The sequence below is a fragment of the Meleagris gallopavo genome, chromosome 17 (genome assembly GCF_905368555.1).
Source record: "Meleagris gallopavo chromosome 17, MGAL_WU_HG_1.1, whole genome shotgun sequence".
In the NCBI taxonomy this organism is placed as follows: domain Eukaryota; kingdom Metazoa; phylum Chordata; class Aves; order Galliformes; family Phasianidae; genus Meleagris; species Meleagris gallopavo.
In genome coordinates this window covers 6,566,887-6,586,637 of record NC_139420.1, presented here as the reverse complement: position 1 = coordinate 6,586,637, position 19,751 = coordinate 6,566,887, and the positions used below count along the sequence as shown (strand labels likewise).

The following is a 19,751-nucleotide window of genomic DNA, read 5'->3' as shown; positions in this document are numbered from 1 at the left end:
CTGAGATTCCCACCTCATTCCTCAGTGCTCTTCGGGGCAGTGGAGAGGTCAGCAGAGCCCCACCAGATCCCCGTAACAACCACAGTGCAAGTGGGAACGCGGCCATCCAGATGCTTTCCCAGCACAAAGCGAGTGCTGGCTTTTTATCTTCTCCCCTGCTCTTTGCCCGAGGGGCTCTTGTGAGCACAACGAGCCCATTCTGTCCCAAAGTGCACGTGGGTGGCTGAAGTTTCCTTCTTTCTTTATTTTTGACTGGCAAACCACTCAGCTGCTCCCAGGGAACGATGCACATTCCTTGTTACAGGAGGGGCAACACCAAGGGCCAGAGTCCAGCCTGCAGCTCAGCAGTATGTGGAGGAATGGGCACAGGGTGGTGCTGAGCTGAGGCACCACAAACCACAGCAGCAAGAACACGTGTCCTGCTGGGCAGATCAGGGCACTGAAAAAATCATTGCACTGCAGACAGAAACCAGAATGAGCCACTTGTTTTTCAGACACACTGTTTTTAATGCAGCTGTGAAACATCATAGGTATGAAAACTGGAAAGGAAGATAGGGTGGGGTGAGGATGTTTAAAATCTGTAAGAGCAGGGAAGGTTTTTCAAGTGTATTATCTTTTCATCTGAAGATCTGTGGCAATACTCCCTTGGAAAACAGCCATCAGTGTGAGGCACAGGGGAACACAGTGGCCTGAAGAACAGAGGGTAAGCCATGCCGTGTGGCCATAAAATACTTATGTTTTGAAATGATGCTGTGCCCCACACTCCCAGGGAGCCAGCTCATGTGGTGGGCGTGCAAATCCTCCACTTGGTGAGCATTACCCCTGCTCTCTCCACAACTCACCTCTCCAGCAAAGCAGTTTAAGCAGCTTTAGCTGTGCACAGAAAGATGCTCAGGTGAGATATCTGCCAGGCTGTGTTTTTGAATTTCCTTCCACAGCTGAAGAGAATCCAGCCCTAAAACTACTAAAGGCAACAGAGGCTGTCAGAAATCGCATCCAAAACCAGCTCCTGCAGCAGATAAAGATCCCCTTCTGTCCCTGGCTTAGTAACAAGAACACTGACTGCTAGCTCTGCTTTGGAGGGGATGGGGGAAGTTCAGAAGACATCCCCAGAAAGTACAGACTGATTCCTGGTCTTCCAGGGAGCTTCCCCTCAGTATTACATCCCAGTTAAGCTATTTGCATTCTGGGTTTGAATCCTCAGCGTGCGTTTATTCTCTTTTAACAGTATTTGGCAAATTGAAGGGTTGAATGCTTTTAAAAGATGCTCCAACGTTAACTCTCCTGCTATTGGAGGATATGAGCACAAACAAGACCTGCCAATGCTGCCGGGTCTGTGCTTCCTGGCACCCAACCACAGCTGCTATTTGCTCATCTCCCACAGTCACACAGTCAGTGCCCTCTAGTGCCTGCTGAAGCATCCCAGCTCCTCCCACAGAGCAGCATGATGCAGGGGATAGACAGCATGTGAGAGGTCACAGATTGTGAAACCAAACTCCAACACAGCTGCAGACAAACCACTCGAAATTTATATACTGTAATGATTTACAAAGTGACCTGCAGATCTTACATAAAGACCAAGGCATTGTTTCCCACCAAACTCTGTAAAACATTAGGTAAAACTATACATTTCCAGAAGAAAAAAGTGCAGCCCTTCCAATGCTGGAACAGCAGGATTCTTTCTCTCTTGAGAAGCTACTGGGGTGCCCTGCAATGGAGCAGTCCTTCACTTTTAACATTTCAAAACCAGTCCCAACAGGACAAAGGCTGCTGAAATACCCACGTTCCAGTCATTTAAGCACTACCAGGGTGGCTATACACACATGAGCAGTGACACATTGTGCGTTGAGTTGTGCGCATTTTACAGCTTCTTGAGTAGTGCACAGGATTCTATTAATAGCTAGAATAATTGCACTGCAAATTTATCTGGAATGAGGACAACCTCCACAGTCCATTTAGGAATTAGTTTGCTTTCTGCTCTGACTCTCCTTTCTTTGGATCTTGTTTCAACTTGTAGTCAGCCAAGGCAGCCTTGATTGCATCCTCAGCCAGCACTAGAGGGAAAAAAAAGCACAAAACAATGTCTTTTACAAGGGTCATTCACAGACATTTCAAGAACAATGACAAGTCACTTAGAACAAAGAAAGCAGTACAAGCAGTAGCAGCCAGCAATACCTACCACTGTAGGTCAGCCTTAGCTGTTATGTGTGCAGAAACTTTATTTGGAAAACATACAAAAGCATCTGTGCAAACTCGTTTGATTCTTTACTTACTAGAGCAGTGCAGTTTGACTGGAGGAAGGCAAAGTTCTTTTGCAATATCTGTGTTCTTGATTTTCAATGCTTCATCAACCTGAAATGTATGGGTAGGGTAAGTTATCAGTCACTTTGCATACACACATACATATGATGCACACACACACGCTACAAAGGCATTTGCTACCAGTGTCCTTCAAAGCTCTGGAACCAACCAGAATGACACTCTGAGAAGGCAGTAAAAGATGCTGATGGTGTTCTAGCATGAGAAAAGCCTTTTGGCAATACCTGTTTTATTCTGCCCCTGCCAAGCAACAAATCTGCAACCTACCGTAGGGAACCTCCTTTAGCAGGGGAGTTGGACTAGATGATACTCAGAGGTCCCTTTCAACCTCTATGATTCTGTGAAATATAAGGACTGTCTCACAGCGTGCAATGGTTGTTAATAAACCAAAGCACACTACTGCCACTGATTGTTCTAGGTCTGTTTACCTTCCATCGTAATACAGAATCATTCTGCTTGTCAAAATGCCAAAAACATGGAGGTCACCGAAAGACATTCCACTATACAAGTGCTTTCAGAATCAGTGCTCATTACCTATTTTTGATTGTTGTGTAGCACAGAAAGCTTTTTCATAGCCTACTGGAGGTTCCCAGAAAAGGCAAATGCTGCTTCAGAAGTTAGGCCAGGAAGTATGAAACTGCATTCTGATTTTCTATGTGTGCCTAACACTTGGAGCGGACCTTCTTAGACCCATTTAATTCCCTGATCCCAGGGGTAGGTGTGAATACGTAACTGCTCCTCACCATAACCCTCAAACCAAGCCCTTACCGTTTTCCCTTTCACCCACTCTGTTGCCAGCGAGCTGGAGGCGATGGCAGAGCCACAGCCAAAGGTTTTGAAGCGAGCATCAACGATGCGGCCATTCTCATCCACTTCCACCTGTGGGAATGTCGAAAGGGGTGCTCAGCTCCACAAAGCACAGCAACCACCCACGCAGGGCTAGGGATAGGAGCGTGATTTCAGGGCTGGGGGTTTTTGGATTTTAGGACCTGGGGAGGGACTTTAGGGTCCGAGGGGCGTGACGGGGAAATCTACGTCACAGCCATAGGATGGGAGATAGCTGCGACTTGGGGCCTTGCAGCGGCACCCCAGGCTCCCCTCACCTGCAGCTTCATGACGTCGCCGCAGGCCGGGGCGCCCACCAGGCCCGTGCCCACGTTCTTTGCGTTGCGATCGAGAGAGCCCACGTTGCGCGGGTTCTCGTAGTGATCCACCACCTGCGAGATGAACGCATCACTAACAGTCCCCAACAGCCACTATCGGCTCCTCACAGCCCTCCCCGCCGCCCCTCACCTTCTTGTGGTAGCCCACCCCCGCCGCCGCCGCCGCCCCCCGCCCGGGCCGCAGCAGCGCCGCCCCCGCCACCCTCAGCGCCGCCATCTTGCGTCTGGCGCGCACCCCCAGCCCTCCCTAAGGACCTCTGGCGGTCAAGGCCCCGAGGTGTCCGCGGCGCCGCCTGCGCCGCAGCCGAGACTACAAGGGGCAACACGAGGAGCTGCGCAGCTCTTTGTGGCTGTAGGGCGCGGAGAAGCGCGGAGCCTCGTCGAGAGAGTTTCTCTTCCTTCTTCTCACCGCTCTTGGCTGTGGGAAGTGGGCAGTATTGGGGACAGGCGCGCTACGGCCAACCCCGGCGGCTGGCGGAGCGCGGCCGGCGGCGAGGCGAGCTGCAACAAGATGGCGGCGGCGGGAGCCGAGGCGGCGGCGGCGGCGGCGGAGGAGGAGAAGCGCATGGCAGAGGGCGACCCCGAGTCGGGGGGCGATTCGGAGGACGAGGGGGACTCGGATTCGTCGGGCGACGGCGAGGATGAGGAGAAGGAGAACGAGGCGGAGATCCAACGGCTGGAGGAGCAGGTGGGGCCTGGCCGTGCCCCGCTTTGCCCTGGAAACGCCTCCGGAGGTGATGCGGTCACCTTTGGGCGCCGGCAGTGCGAGCTGTCCCTTTTAATTCGCTTTTTATTCCTCGCTCGAGGGCGAGAGAGCCTCAGTGAGCAGCTCTTACACGTCGAAAATAAACTCCGATGGTGGTCTCTTTCTTGATTTTTGGAGGAATTACAACGCGTTTGCTGAGGAGGGCTCTGTGGGTGTTGCTCAGCGCTGTCTGCACCCGGGGGCTCTTGGAGCTGAGAGTTCAGTTTCGTGCAGAACTTTAAAGCTCAGCTTTTATAAAAGGGATCTCATAGGGAGGACTGTATAGGGAGGTGGTCGGGGCCTGCAGCATCTCTTTGGTGAGCCCTGGGGCTGCCCTTCCTGCAGAAGAGAAGGCTGGGAGAGCAGTACTTGTCAGGGTGGGAGTCAGGAGGACGGGTCGCCATGCCGAGCAACAAGACGAGGCACAGTGGGCACAAACCAGAACCCAGGAAGTTCCATCTGAGCATGAGAAAGAACTTCTTCACTGTGAAGTTGATAGAGCCCTGTCACGAGCTGCCTAGGGAGGTAGTGCAGTCTCTTTCCCTAAAGATGCTCAAAATCCACCAGGATGCTTTCTTGTGTGACCTGCTGTGGGGTGGTTGGACTGAGGGATCCTCAGAGGTCTTTTCTGACCCCTACAATTCTGTGATTCTGTGTAACTGAGCAGGGAAGTGATTGTCCCTCTGTACTCGGCCCTGGTGAGGGCCACGCACTTCAAGTGCTGTGTTCAGTTCTGGGTCACTTGCTAAAAGAAAGGCATCGAGGCCCTGGAGTGTGTCCAGAGAATGGCAGCAGTGCTGTGAAGGATCTGTACAAGTTCTTTGGGGAGAGGCTGAAAGAGCTGGGATTGCTTAGTCTGTAGCTGGGGATGCTCAGAGGAGACCTGATGGCTCTCCACAACCGCCTGAAAAGAGGTTGTAGCAGGGTGAGGGTTGGTCACTTCTCCCATGTAACAGTGATGGGACAGGAGGTGAAGGCCTTAAGTTGTGCCAGGGGAGGTTGTGGTTGAGCATTAGGAAAGACTGCTTCTCTGAAAGAGCAGTCAGGCATTGAGACAGGCTGCTGAGGGAGGTGGTGGGATCACTGTCCCTGGAGGTGTTCAAGAACATGGAGATGTGACACTTGGAGATATAGTTAGTCGGTGTGGTGGGGGTGGGCTGGGATGGGGTTTGGTAGTCATACTGATTTTTTGCAGCCTTAGTGATGCTATGAACTGGTGAGGGGATTTGCATGCTGTGAAACAATGTGAAGTTCTGCTCTGCTAAATATTTTCTGACTTCTGCATGCCTTTAAAAACTTTATTTATTTTTTAAAGCTTTCCATCAATGCTTTTGACTACAACTGCCACTTGGATCTGATAAAGCTGCTTCGCCAGGAGGGAGAGCTGGTGAAGCTCAGAAGAGCTCGGCAGAAGATGAGTGAACTCTTCCCACTTACAGAAGGTATAGAGCTGCTTCTCCTTGCAGCTGATACTGAGTAAGCATCATCAGTGTGATGATGATGGAGATCACCAGACATCAGTACCAAACTTTTCATTTAAATTAATTATGTGCAGATGCGGGGACTTAAAATTGCTCTTTTCTCCCCATTGTCTTTGTCCCCATTTTTAAGCCTGTTAATAAAAACTAACCAAAAATGTAAAAAGAAAATTGAAAATGAGGGCTTTTTTTGGTTTGTTTGGTTTTTTTTTTCCAAGCATTGGTGACTTGTAAACTTCTTGGTTTCAGAAATTTGGCTGGATTGGTTGAAGGATGAGATAAAAATGGCTTCTGAAATCTCAGAACGAGAGAAAGTTTATGAGCTGTTTGAGAGAGCTGTGAAAGACTACATCTGTAAGTTTTTAATGTGTGTTAATATGTGCTATAAAATTTGCTGCCTTCAGGTTATGATTTTCTTTTTTGAGGAAAGTTTTTTCATTATGTTGTAATGCAGAAATTGAATAAAAATATTAGAATTGAGTGTCGTTTTTTTTCTGAAGCATAGGAGTTGAAAACCATTTAAAGGCCTACTACACTGAATAGCAAATAAACGATTATGTCTTTGATAAGTATTTGAGCTGCCTTTTTATTTTTGAGGACATTAGCTCACCCGTTTCTAATAACTTTGTTTAGGTCCTGAAATTTGGCTGGAATATGCCCAGTATTCCATTGGAGGCATTGGTCAGGAAGGAGGAATTGAGAAAGTTCGCTCAATATTTGAGAGAGCGTTGACAGCTGTTGGACTGCATGTGACAAAAGGAACAGCTCTATGGGAAGCTTACCGTGAGTTTGAGAATGCCATCCTGGAGACAGCACAGGTAAGGCTGGTCTGGTGGGCTGCTGTCAGTAAGAAGTTGTGGTGGAGCTTCTGAAGTCTTATGCTGCTCCATCATCAGTCTCCTTGGAGAAAAGAGGCTGTGGTGTCACTCACTTGTTTCTTTTTGGCTGTAGAAACTGACTGTTTGGTTTAGGAAAAATGTTCTGTGTGTTTACTTGATGTAAGAGTGGAGGTGTGTTAAAATATGTTCATCAAATCTTATATCCAGAAGCAAAACTACTCTGCTTCTTCAGCTTGAACTGACAAGAATAAGTAGCTTCATTATTAAGCATAATTATTCTTTCCAGTGAATGCTTTTGCCCATAATCAATCATGTTTGCATTTCTAGGCTGCCTTACACCTCAGTGTTGAATTTATTCACTGTTTCACTCTTTTTGAAATGTCAGACTTTGCAAGATGACCAGAATGTGAATATTTCTATTTCCTCGTAGCTTGCTACATAAGATGTGGAAGTTGATCAGTAATGAAATGCCCAAGCAGAAGAGTAATGGCAAAATACTCTTTGCTTGTAAACAGAAAAGAATCTGGAGTCTTAAATCATCTCTGCAAGCACCAGGGATTTATTGAAATCCTATCTGTAGGTTTGTGAAGTGGCATGATCACTTGCTGTTTGTTGTTTTCCAGGTTATCATTTCCCAGCGTGTCTGCTTTCACTGGGGAATGCTCTGTACTTTTATCAGCTTCTGACTCTAGCAGTTTCCAAGTTTTAGCTTTTGCAGCAGCAAGTTGGCCGTGTATGTTCTTCAAGGATCGTGTAGTAGTCATTTGGAGCCCAGATCCCCAACCCATAAACAATATCCCCTCATGTCCAGCAGCTCAGGCTTGAGGGAGCTGATTCAGTTTCGATCCTTTTGTTTGCAGCCAGCTCCTGGCAGCGTTCCGTCGCCTGAGCAGCAGCAGATGCTCTGCAGCCAGCTTGAGAGGATCCACACACTGTTCAGGCGCCAGCTGGGGATCCCACTGTTAGGTGAGAGCCTGTGTGCTTGGGGAGTTGGCATGGAGAAACTGTATTATGGCAAAGTAGGCATTAATTGTGATTATTCTTTTAGTAGAGCCACACGAATTGCAGCTGTCTTGGGTATTAATGAATCAGCTACGTTTGCCTGTTTTTGGCGTCCCCTAAATGATGCACATTTCCTATTTGTTCGTTTTATCTGTTTCCATGGTGCATAGTTTGAGGTCATTCAGGCTGTTTAAAGTACAAGTAATTGGCACAAAGCATGACCCTTAGGAACTAGGAATTCAGCTGAGAAGCTCACTGTGTAAAAACGTTGGCTGGCAGGTAAATGATACATGCTGACAGCTGGATTGATAGTCCTCCTGAATCGGTTTCATACTTTAAACTCCTCAAGTCCCTTTTCTTGCTGCTTTGTCTGCATACAGGAGAAAGGTGGTGTAGGTGTTAAACTTCTTTATTTGCCCATTGAAAGAATCTAGGTTGGTTTCTTCTTTAAAGCCCTGGGAAAATCTTACAACTTTGGTTTTGTAAAGTAAGAGCTAATGATTTTGAATAACTTGTCCTAAGTTTTTGTTCAAATTACACCTATAAGCTGAAAGTGTCTGGAACCTTTAATCATGTCTGACAGTTAAGGTATAAAACTATAAACAGAAACACAAGCACATTAGAATCAAGCAGAGGTTGAATTATGATTATTTAGCCTGTTGAGTGAATTAGTGATGGGATTTTGTGTCTGTTTTAACAGATATGGAGGCTTCATATGCTGAGTATGAGGAATGGTCCGAAGATCCAATACCAGAAACAACAATAAAGAACTACAAAAAAGCTCTACAGCAATTGGAGAAGTGTAAACCATACGAAGAGGCACTGGTAATGTTGTTACTTACACGTTCCTTTAAAATTAAGAATTAAATCAAAAGCTGGAGTGTAATTCCCAGCACTAAAACTGATGGAGCTGTTGATATTTAGAGGCCAAGTTCAGGTTTGAAATGTTGTGCTACTGAGTCAGTTGAGCTGTTTGAATCATGCTTTGTTTAGAAGATTTTTATTTTTCGTGTCCTATAGCTGGGTGCTGAAACACCGAAGCTAGCAGAATACCAAGCTTACATTGATTTTGAAATGAAAGCTGGTGATCCAGCTCGCATTCAGTTGATCTACGAGAGAGCTTTGGCTGAGAACTGCCTTGTACCAGACCTGTGGGCACGCTACAATCAGTATTTGGTAAGGAAGGAAAAAAACTCTTGAGGTTTTATTTTCCTTGTGGGTTTTTGTTTATGTCTTCCCCAGACTTAACGTGGCACAGAGTTATTGTTTGTTCTGCTCCTCCTTTCTGTTTTGAGGGCATTCACTGAGTTCTTATGTGTATAGAATCTAAAATCCCGATCCCGTCTTTAGATTTTCAAATATAAAATATATATATTTTTTAAGGTGTTAGTTTTTTAAGCTGATATTTATGTTGGATGGGGTTTTTGGCTAATAGGAGCTTAAAACTTTGGTGTGTGATTATCTCAGGACCGGCAGCTGAAAGTGAAAGAATTGGTTTTGTCTGCTCATGACCGTGCTGTCAGGAACTGTCCTTGGACAGTTGGGCTCTGGATTCAGTATCTTTTGGCAATGGAGAGGCATGGAGTTGATCACTGCATTATTTCTGGTAAGGAAAGATGATCTCAACAAAATTTCTTTACAGTGCAGAACTGCTTGCTGTGCTCTAAATGATGTGTGACCCGTAGAATTCGTTGCAACCCTTCTTAGCAGTCTTAAAACTGATGAAATTTACAGCAGTGTGCTTCTAAGGCACAGCTGTGTTGGTTGAGCAGCTTCACTTCTGAGCAAGCGCTTCATTTCAGCTTTGCTTGAACACTGCTGAATTAAACTGGCTTTACATTGAATTTCTTAGCTAATTCACTGTATGCAGGACTTCTTGTATTTTCTTTGTCCTATACTTTGAAATACAATGGAAAAGGAAGTACATGTATGTGGGTTTTTTCTCTCCATTTCTTTCAGAAATGTTTGAAAAGGCTCTGAATGCAGGCTTTATTCAGGCAACAGACTATGTAGAAATCTGGCAGGCGTATCTTGACTACCTAAGAAGAAGGGTGGATTTTACACAAGGTACGTACAGTATGTTTGACTATACATTTGTTTACTGCCACTATTTCAGATGCACAGAACTGCTATTAAAAACAAGCATACAGAAAAACACAAGCTTTGTATCTCTCACAAAAACTACTTTCTCCCCCAATTATTGTCTATTAAATATCAACTATTTTAGAGCAGTTCCTTGCTGAAAGAATAGATGATGCTGTCACAAAAATGCTCTGATTTATGTTTTAGCTACTTGATGGGCTTTGTTGCTTGTGTTAAATTTTGTTGCTGGTTTTTTTAGTTTGCATGTAGTGAGTTTTACTGAAGTAGTGAGTTGTACCTGCTTCGTTTCCTGCCAAAATAAAGTCATACGTGGGTGTTAGTGAAGAGGCTTTAGGGGATGAGAAATGAAAATGGTAATATTAAGGCATTTCTTTCTCTTCTCTAAAGACTCAAGTAAAGAACTTGAAGAGCTGCGATCTTCATTTGCACGTGCTGTGGAGTATTTGAAACAAGAAGTAGAAGAGCGTAAGTTCAGTCATCCAATGTATCACCTGCTTTGTTCAGAATAATTTTTCCAAGAGCCATTCACAAACAGTATTTTTCTTCCCAGGCTTCAGTGAAAGTGGAGATCCATCTTGTACTATCATGCAGAACTGGGCAAGGGTTGAGGTGATGCTTTTATCTTTTCTATTTTAATTGCTAGACCAGAGGAAATTTCTCTTTAAGCATTCCAGCTATTGCAGGCAATCTTCTTGTACTTTGTCATTTTGTCTCTGTAACTTCAGTGAGTAAATCTTTCTTCTTTCATTCCTACACATAATGTAGCCTCAGGTTTGAGGCAGGACCTCCCGGAGAGGACAGCAGTCTGTTAGAGAAAGTCACAGATCAGCAGACGAGCCATGGTGCCTTGGAGCTGAATACTTAACTCTGAAAATTGCCTTGAATTCTCCCTAATTTAGTGCTGCTTACACAAGCTAGTTTCAAACTAGTACTGGTATCAATGTGCTGTATTAGGTACAATAATGAATAAAGACAGAAACAACTATCTCCAATGCATTATAATGACCAAAATGAAGTTACATGTGAGATCCAGAAACTGAGACCGATACAGCAGGTGGGCACAGGAGGTGTTACTCAGTGATAGGATGACCTTAGGTGTTTAATTCTATTTGCTGGGTTTGTATGCTTAGTTAGGTGGGTTGAGTTTTTATGTTTATGGATTTTTGGGGTTTCTTGAGGTTCTTTGGCTTGCTTGGTGAGGAGATGATGGGGACGGCAGGGAGGGATGTGGTGTTGAACAAATAATGTTAAACTGTACTGAACGTGTTGAGTTCTGCTTTTCAGGCCCGCTTATGTAACAACATGCAGAAGGCCAGAGAGCTCTGGGACAACATTATGACTAAAGGGAATGCCAAGTATGCTAACATGTGGCTGGAATATTATAACCTGGAAAGGTGAGAGCTTGGCTGAAGGGAATTTTGTGTGTGTGTGTGTGTGTGTGTGTGTAACCTTTTCTTACTTTGCTCATCTGTTTGAGATAAGTCTAGTGTGCTCAGCAAAGGTGTACTTCGGGGTTTATGATATGCTTTTGAGGTTATCAGAGAAGGTCTATGGAATATACTTTAGAAACATTGCAGAGACAAAGCGTAGTGTGAGCTAGCTGGTGATGGAGGGAAAGGATTTAAATAGAATATAGTTAACAGCCCTGCTTTGCAGTCACCATGTAGAGTATTGGCTCCTTACTGCTGTGTTTTCTACACTGTAGAGCTCATGGTGACACCCAGCACTGCAGGAAGGCCTTGCATCGAGCAGTGCAGTGCACAAGTGACTATCCAGAGCATGTCTGCGAGGTGCTGCTCACACTGGAAAGGATAGAAGGTAACAAACTGCACATCATTTCATTTTACAGTGTAGTCAGTGTACAGTGACAGTGAACTTCTTTCCCTTCTCTAGACTAATTAAGAGACAGCTGAAATTAGTTGGATGTTTCCGTGCATTTCTGATGCTGTATGACAAATTGGAAGGTTTCTGCTCTGATTAGATGTTGTTTTCTTTGGAGGCTGTTCATTTATGTTTAGAATGTCATGAATCATGACAGAACTCAGTGATTCATATTTTTCTAGTGTTGTGTTTCCAATTTATCAGAAGGCTGAATACAAGGCTTTTTTTTTTTTTTTTTAATCTTTTAGGAACATTGGAAGACTGGGATGCAGCTGTTCAGAAAACAGAAAACAGATTAGCTCGTGTTAATGAACAGAGAGCAAAGGTCAGAACTTTGTGAACCACATAAGCAGTTTATTGGAAATACCTGCTGATCAGCTATGAATGTCAGATTTCTAACGTTGGTTCATGTGGATAAGCCCAAATTGTCTTAAAGCTTCAGAACTATAGATTTTCATTTTAAAATGTGATTAATTTATTTTTTATGCTGTTTTTTTTATATTGCACTCGGATGAATACAAGAATAACATGAGCACTCCAGGAAAGCTCTAAGAGCAGACAATTGAGATGTGCTTTCAGCGATGATCCTATTAGTTTGTGTAATGTAGCTTAGGAGAAAACCTTCCAAGTTGAGTGAAGAAACAAAAAAAAAAACAAACAGAAAAAAATAGCATATGAGAATGTTCTGTAATCTGCAATCACCTAAAAAAATCTTGCATGTTCTTAGGCTGCTGAGAAAGAAGCTGCTCTGGCAAGGCAGGAGGAGGAGAAAGCTGAGCAACGAAAACAATCTCGAGCAGAAAAGAAAGCTTCCAAAAAGGCTAAAAAAAATAGGATTGGAGAAAAGCGCAAAGCAGATGATGATGATGAGGGTGAATGGGGACAAGAAGAGGAAGAAGGTAAAAAAAAAAAAAAAAAAAAGTTTCAATCTTTTGGTCACAGGTGTTACCAGGTGTCTGCCTGGTTAAAGGCAGATGGGGAGGTGCCATCACTGCCCTTAGAGCTGCTGTCTTTTCAGGTGCTCTTTTTCCAAGGAAATCGTCATTATGTCATGAAGTGAAAACAAGACAAAATGTTTTTTTGGCCAGAAGTGAATGTTTAAAAAAAACTATTACAGATTTTAAAACATTTTTTTTTATTTCAGATAAATAATGTGTTGGTTTTTATTATTTTTTTTTTTACAATTCAACTCATCAAATGACGCAGAGTCATCAGTCTAAATTGGGTTGCTCGGTTGTGTAGCAGTCTTTTGGAAGGTGATAATGAGATTTTAAGATATTAAATTTTTTTAAATAAAGGACCTCTTAGACAGAACATGAGTCAGTAGTTGTAACTGATGGAAAAACAGAAAAAGTATCATTGGTGCTTCCACTTAAGTCCTTGCTGTCTTGGTCAAATAATCAGCTATTAATAAGAGCCAGAGGGAGGTTTCTGTTTTGTCTGTGGGATCTGTCATTGTGTTCTTGATTTCATTCATATTTGCTATTTCCAGATTCTGTGTTGGTAATGGAGGACAAACTAATTTGAGTGGGAAGTGAAATGGTGTTGACTTTTCTATTAAGTCTTTCAATTCCGTTCATCTGCAGAGCAACCCAGCAAGAGACATAAGGGAGATGGTGATGGTTTGCTTCTCGAAGAAGACATGGAGTTAGAAACTGGGCTGTTTGGAAGAAGTGGACCTGAGAAACCAGATCTTTCCACAAACCAGAAGGAAAAGCCATCCACCAGCCGAAAAGACGTCCCAAAAGTTCTGCATGACAGCAGCAAAGATAACATTACCGTCTTCGTCAGCAACCTTTCCTACAACATGACAGATCCTGAAGTAAAACTGAAAGAGCTCTTTGAGAGCTGTGGGGAGGTAGCACAAATCCGTCCAGTTTTCAGCAACAAGGGGACTTTCAGGGGCTACTGCTATGTAGAGTTCAAGGATGAGAAGTCTGCTCTCCAGGCTCTTGGGCTGGATCGTAAAGTTGTGGAGGGAAGACCCATGTTTGTTTCTCCTTGTGTTGACAAGAACAAGAATCCAGACTTTAAGGTAAACTTTTATTCTTTCAATAGGATGTTGAATATGTTGGAATAAGGAGTAAATCGAATAGTGGGACTGCATTGGAAAGCTAGCAGAACATTCTGCTTCCAGACTTCTTGCATCAAGTGAATTCATCTTGTATTAATTGGGAATGGTAATGTCTCAGCATTTTCTAGGAATTCTTGTATACTGTGTGATTTTGCCATAAACTAGGATTGATGTTAGCAGATTCCTATGAATCTTTGAATAATCTGAGCACCTTAATGGTGTGATGTACCATGTACCAGCTTCCTAAGTGAGCATCACTGTCAATCTGCTCATGGCTTTAATGGGTTGTTGTTATTTTTAATCACAGAAATATAACCTCAAACGCTTGAGTATTTTATAATAGGTTGAAATTCCCTTTGTTTCTAACTGATTTGAGAACTAACAGCCTTTTAATTTCTTCAGGTGTTCAGGTATAGTACCACACTGGAGAAACACAAGCTGTTTATATCTGGTTTGCCATTTTCCTGCACTAAGGAAGAGCTGGAAGATATATGTAAAGCCCATGGGAATGTGAAAGACATTAGGCTGGTCACTAACCGAGCTGGAAAACCCAAGGTAGGCATCATAAATGCACTCTTAATTTCAATGAAATCCTTCAAAAAGAAACTTCATAAAATCTGGATACAAAAAGTAGGTCTTATAGCTTAATGCAAATGCCTTGAATAATTATTATTGTCAACCTTTATACAACGCAATGTGGTTTTATGCCAACAGATAAGAGGACAATGAGATTTTTTTTCTGAAATATTTATTCAGTTGCTTAAGAAAAGTCTGTGATGTAAATGGGTAGGAGGGAAGATTATCTACAGCATTTTCAGCTTAGTAAAAAAGAGGCATTAGTAAACCTGCAAAGAACAATTGTTTCTGAGGTAACTGAGTGGATAGAGTTCACTCGTTGTAACTGATTCCCTTCCTCCTCTATCTTCAGTTTCTTGATGCTATTGTTCAGAGCACCTGCTGCAATTTGCATTCAGATTTGCCAGTGAAAAATGAGACACCTTTCTGACAGGTGTTATTTCCATGCTGGAATAAATGGGTGTTTGTTAACTAAGAACTAAACCAGTGGCTGTTCTGCCAAAATTCCACCTGAAAGCTCTGCCCTGTCTGGATGTCGGGCACTTCCAACAGCTGCTATCCTGGTGGTGATGTGTATGCATTTTAAATTGGATTCTTAACTTCTTTTTAACTTAATATTTGAAGGACCTGTTGGTGCATATTGTTGGAGAATTCTCTTTTGGTATCCCAAGCCTTGTGTAGTCCATGTTCTCTGCTGTGAGAGCTGTGATTTTATTTAAACCACAAATAAATACTCTAGAATTGAATGCAGTATGAATTCTGGTGTATTTCCAGTCCTGTGAAGCTGGATAATCTGAAAACACAGCATAAGGGTTTGAGTGGATCTTCAGAATAGCAATAAGAGAACTGGGAGGTGATGCCTCCCAGCTATAGTGCACTGCCTGGTAGCAGCCTGGCACAGCAGATGCCAAGAGGAGGCTTTTTCCTTTGCTCTGCTGGAAACAAGACACCATTACTCAAGGTGTACCAGCAGCAGGTGGTTAGCAGCTGTTAGCTTGTGAAAGCAACACAGATTCATTTCCTGCAAAGAAGGCTTTTGTTGTCACCAGTCTCTGTTCTGGAGGCAGTGATTCCAGTCTCTTAAAAGCAGTGCCTTTGTGTTGTTATTGCTGCTTGGGGTGGGTTTTACTCCCCATGAAACAAAAGTGGGCCTATGTTAGTGGGCTTCTTTCTGTAGATGCAAAGTGTAGCAGAGTGGAAAATCACAGAAGAGTTTTTGTGGATCTTTCTGTTCTAGCTGCATGGATTTATGTGTTGTTTTCGTCCCCTGTGAATGCAAATCTGTCCAGTATCAGATCTATCCTGGATATATGTATGATGTATATTTAGAAGTAAAGCCTTGTTGCTGAGGCAGTACTTCATTACATTTTATTGGGATTTTGTTTTTAAATACCTTTTCCACAAATTGTATGTGAAGAAAGAATGCAGGTTATAGATTTGCATAGGTAAGAACTTCTCTTTAGTTAGTCTTAAAGAATACTGGGATTTGTGGCCGTGTTTAGTTCCACTTTCTGTATGGGGTTTTCCATTCCAGCTGTCACACAGAGGAAGAAGCACTAAAACTAACGTGGGTTATCTTTTTCCTTATTTAGGGCCTGGCCTATGTGGAATTTGAAAACGAAGCCCAGGCCTCGCAAGCCGTGCTGAAAATGGATGGCCTGACAATTAAGGAACACATCATCAAGGTGGCAATCAGTAACCCACCTCTCCGAAAGCTGCCAGACAAGGCTGAGGCAGGCAGAGCCTCCCAGTTTGCAGTACCACGGCAGATTTATGGAGCGTGAGTGCTGGCAAGGGAGACAGCTTGGCGGTGCTTAGAAAGCAAACATTGGGTTTCTTTGTAGGCAGAAACGTAGGAGTTCCCTCTAGAATGTGAGGGAACATCTAAAAGGTACTAAATAATGATAATAATAATCGATTGATGGAAAAGTAGACTTTTCTTCTTTACATTAGCAATAGAAATAGGTCTGTAGTGACCAAGAGTTGGATGTCCTGTGATCTGATGTTTGTACCTGAGCCTTTTAACTTCCACAGCCTCTCGTTCCGAAGAGCTGACTGTTCACAATGTGTTCTGAGGCTGCTCTTCCTTCCTCCCAAGTGCTCTTGCTGCTTGCAATTGCTGTTGCACTGTATTTGCCTTGTAGATAAAACATGGAGCTTCAGCTTCTGGAAACTGCTGGGCGTTTTTTTCTGTCAGTGCTTAGGAATGCTGTTTCAAAGGGCATCCAGTGTAAGCTTTGCACTGCTTACTACTGAAACAAGCGGCAAGAATAATATTTAAGGAGTGTTCCCTGGAGCAAACAAAGCCCTTTCTGTTTCCCTAGGCTAAAGCAGTATGTTCATAGAGCATGAGGATGTTTTTAAGTGCCATTTTTTGCTTTCCAGGCGAGGGAAGGGAAGGACACAGCTTTCGATGATGCCTCGAGCATTGCAACGCCAGAGTAATCCTGTGGCTAAGGCTGAGAATGGGATGGTCCAGAATTCACCAGCAGCTTCATCTGAACGCACTGAGGAGCCTAAAAAGATGTCCAACGCTGATTTTGCCAAGATGCTACTGAACAAGTGAGCAAATGGTCAGCAATCAGCTGAGCTGGTAAAATGTGAAATGCCTTTATGGAAGCCATGTTGTGTCCTTATGCTAGCAAGGAGAGAACGCCAGTCACAATCACATGTAAATACTGTTCTGGACTACTGCATTCATCAAGATCAGTGTAGGATGGAACAAATCCATTTTCCTCTGTTTTTTTAAGAGCAAAGAGTTATATTGCGTTCTGGTAAAATGGCGTTATGTGATTCCTCATATTGAGGGTAATGAGGGGGGAAACATTTCCTGTACAGGTTGGATGCCACACCGTTTTCTGAATACTTTACAGATATTTCTCTTTCATTAACGAATGAGATGCAATGTGAAGGCCTAGCCATTACCTGGTTGAGATCCACTGGTCAGAAGCTCAGATTGTGATTGCAGTCATTCTCTCTGACGACAGACCCATTTTACACCGAAACATGTTCACACATTGATCTCCTTCCATTAAGAGTTAGATGGCAAATGCTAGTAACTTCACCACAATGGCCTATTTTAGTACTGGGAGAGTTTCTATACATTTCTGTGTATATGTATATACACAATATACATATATATGTATTCAGTTAATGTTCTGTTCAAGTTGACCCGTTTTTTATATTGTGTATTTGTAAAAGACACTCAGATTATTTTTAAGTGTCATGAGATAATACTTAGACCTGGTATTTTTTCCCCATGAAAGCTGTACATGCTCTTGCTGAGGACCATTTTTTTTGTTAGTTTTTTTTGCTAGCTAGTTCATCTATCTTTTGCAGGTGGTTTCTGTATGGTTTTGTACAAATGTGAAGTGCACGCTGAAGTTTCACAGTTTATTAAACTCAAGTTCTCAAAGGTTTTCTATAAATACCGTTGCTTTTGTTGAAATGTGGGTGTTGGAATTGCACTTATCCTATGGCAGCTAGTTAATACTGATGTACCTCACCTCTCAGGTGCGCTGAGATACAGTGTCACTTGCATACCTTTAAGTAGTTCATTCCATTTAGTATGAGTATCTTGAAACCACTTCAGTAATCACCTCAGACTTGAAAATAACCTGGTACATGATCTTGGATAGAAATATTACTGCTTATCTAAAAATGCTGCTAACTGGAAGTCAGCACGTGTGGGGTTTGAATGTGAGGGGGAGAGCAGCACCGAGTTCACTTGTACAACATAAGCACTGCTGCAAATAAACACTATTTTCAGTGCTTACTTTCTGTGCTTGTTTGACTTGGCTTTACTTGGTTTGCTTTGTAGGTTTTTTGCTGTGTAAAATAGTTGTGTGGGTAACAGAGCAAGGGCCTGAATCCTCCTGTGGAGCTTGTTTGTAGTACAGTGTGCATCTGCTTCTGTGCTACGAGCTTGGGCTGACCACTCAGTATGAAGCAGCAACATGAGATCTCAATCTGCTTTGTGGCATATAATAACAGTCTAATATGGAGCTTTAATTTGGGGGGCTGGTATATCCAGATGCTTACCTCACCCTGATGTCAGGCAGGCACAAAGCAGGAGTGATTAATGGAGTTCCTTGGGTTTCTAACATTGGACTTGCTGTAAAACTTGCTACTCCAGGAACTGAGCTATGAGCAGTTCTGATTTTTCTGCAGACTTAATATTAAAATACTTTATTAATCTGTTACTAAAATGAACATCTTTTTTTTTTCCAGAGCTCTAAAGTGCAGAATACTTTTATACTCACATTGCACTACAAAAATAAGCATGCTTTGTAAAAATAGAACACTTGTTCACATTCCCTGTCAGCAGTAATCAATACATGAGGGAGAGGCTGGTGCTACAGTGTATAGGTAATTCCTGGTCCTATCTTGTTATCTTATTTGTTGCATAAAATGTATCCTAACTACCTTGCAGGTAAGAGAGCTAGAGGGGAGAAAAATAGGCCTGGGCCAGTACAGGAATTCATTCCTTCCATGTCTTCTAGCTTGAAGGTGTTGGGATCTATGGTACCTGGAATTATGCACTTACACAACTGGCAAGTGGGGTGTAGGGAGCAACTCCTTTCAATGTTTAACTGCAACTGCTTTTACCTTAAAAGCACTTTGAATTGGGTGGCAGCTTCCAGGTGCTGTGCAAACAGAGACTGCAGTAGGGAGAGGCCTTAGGTGGTTCTTTATGCATTTATCACAGGAATAGCATGACCTGGTAGTTAATAAACCTATTATGAAAAGTTCTCTTGTGTAGATGAAGGAAACTTAAGTTTTTGGCAAACTCACTATATGAATTCTTACCAAAAGAACCCAGCAGATAAAGGCAGTCTTGTGGTTATGCAGAATGATCTTTTCTGCCTGCAGCTTACAGAAACCAGCTCTTTTCAGACCCTGAACAGAAATCTGCAGAAAGCTGCAGTTTCTCAGGGGATCTGCATTCTGGGGGAGGCAATCTGAAGCAGGGTCTCAGCATAAAATTGTCCTGGTGAAGGCATAGCAAGAACACCTTGCTGTTCCATGAAGCAAGTCAGAGAGCATTTCTTGTCTTGTTCCAGTCACATGGGCTGTAATCATAAACCAAACACTTCCCACTTGTTTGACATACATTACCCTAGGAAAGGCAACTGAAAGTGAATATGCAGAGTGCTACTGAAAGCAGAAACAGAAGGGGAGAAATTCGACTGCCACCCTGCAGCTAGCCTTCTTCCTCATCTTTTCAGTCTGAATGTGTCATAGTGAAGGAGAAAGCCAGCTTAATGCAGCTGGGAGCATGCTGTTACTGCAAAGGCTTTGGGTTCTGAACAAGAATGAAGGGGTAGTATGAGAGCAACAGCTCTTTTAAGGCTTTGTCCCACCTAGCAGCTCCATGACAAGGTAAGACAAGGCTGCTGACTAAGTGTAGGGCTGTGATGGAAGCAGCTTCTGAATGCTTAATTTTATGGAAAAATGAAATGATTTCTACTTCAGTTTGTTCAGTCCCTCTGATGTTTTTCCCCGCCTCTTACTGTAGCACAGGCAAATTACAGCACGCAGTCAACATCAACAATTTAGCTTGGCATAATA

The 19,751-nt window shown here is 43.2% G+C and overlaps 2 protein-coding genes across 2 annotated transcripts; one reads left to right on the top strand and one right to left on the bottom strand.

Moving 5' to 3' along the window:
- Positions 1-1,507: 1,507 nt before the first annotated feature.
- ISCU (iron-sulfur cluster assembly enzyme) lies at positions 1,508-3,741 on the bottom strand. The gene is made up of 5 exons (XM_085238276.1): positions 3,613-3,741; positions 3,423-3,536; positions 3,088-3,198; positions 2,274-2,352; positions 1,508-2,054 (listed from the first exon to the last, which is right to left on the bottom strand). Exons 1-5 carry the CDS (start codon positions 3,697-3,699, stop codon positions 1,963-1,965), a joined length of 483 nt encoding a protein of 160 aa, XP_085094402.1. The 5' UTR covers positions 3,700-3,741; the 3' UTR covers positions 1,508-1,962.
- A 237-nt stretch (positions 3,742-3,978) lies between these two features.
- Positions 3,979-17,955, top strand: SART3 (spliceosome associated factor 3, U4/U6 recycling protein). The gene is made up of 19 exons (XM_010720244.4): positions 3,979-4,170; positions 5,543-5,669; positions 5,955-6,059; positions 6,339-6,523; positions 7,405-7,510; positions 8,247-8,371; positions 8,567-8,722; positions 9,014-9,152; positions 9,506-9,613; positions 10,037-10,114; positions 10,200-10,258; positions 10,934-11,043; positions 11,355-11,467; positions 11,779-11,855; positions 12,258-12,429; positions 13,117-13,565; positions 14,007-14,159; positions 15,773-15,960; positions 16,566-17,955. The coding sequence occupies exons 1-19, from the start codon at positions 3,994-3,996 to the stop codon at positions 16,744-16,746; spliced, it is 2,808 nt and encodes a 935-aa protein (XP_010718546.3). The 5' UTR covers positions 3,979-3,993; the 3' UTR covers positions 16,747-17,955.
- Positions 17,956-19,751: the final 1,796 nt, after the last annotated feature.

Coding starts and splice junctions, on each gene's coding strand:
- ISCU (XM_085238276.1), bottom strand. CDS start 3,699: ATGGCGGCGCTGAGGGTGGCGGGGGCGGCGCTGCTGCGGCCCGGGCGG. Junction 3,537..3,612: donor GGGTGGGCTACCACAAGAAG/GTGAGGGGCGGC, acceptor TTCATCTCGCAG/GTGGTGGATCACTACGAGAA. Junction 2,055..2,273: donor AGTCAAACTGCACTGCTCTA/GTAAGTAAAGAA, acceptor TTTTCCCTCTAG/TGCTGGCTGAGGATGCAATC.
- SART3 (XM_010720244.4), top strand. CDS start 3,994: ATGGCGGCGGCGGGAGCCGAGGCGGCGGCGGCGGCGGCGGAGGAGGAG. Junction 10,259..10,933: donor AGAACTGGGCAAGGGTTGAG/GTGATGCTTTTA, acceptor TCTGCTTTTCAG/GCCCGCTTATGTAACAACAT. Junction 11,856..12,257: donor TTAATGAACAGAGAGCAAAG/GTCAGAACTTTG, acceptor GCATGTTCTTAG/GCTGCTGAGAAAGAAGCTGC.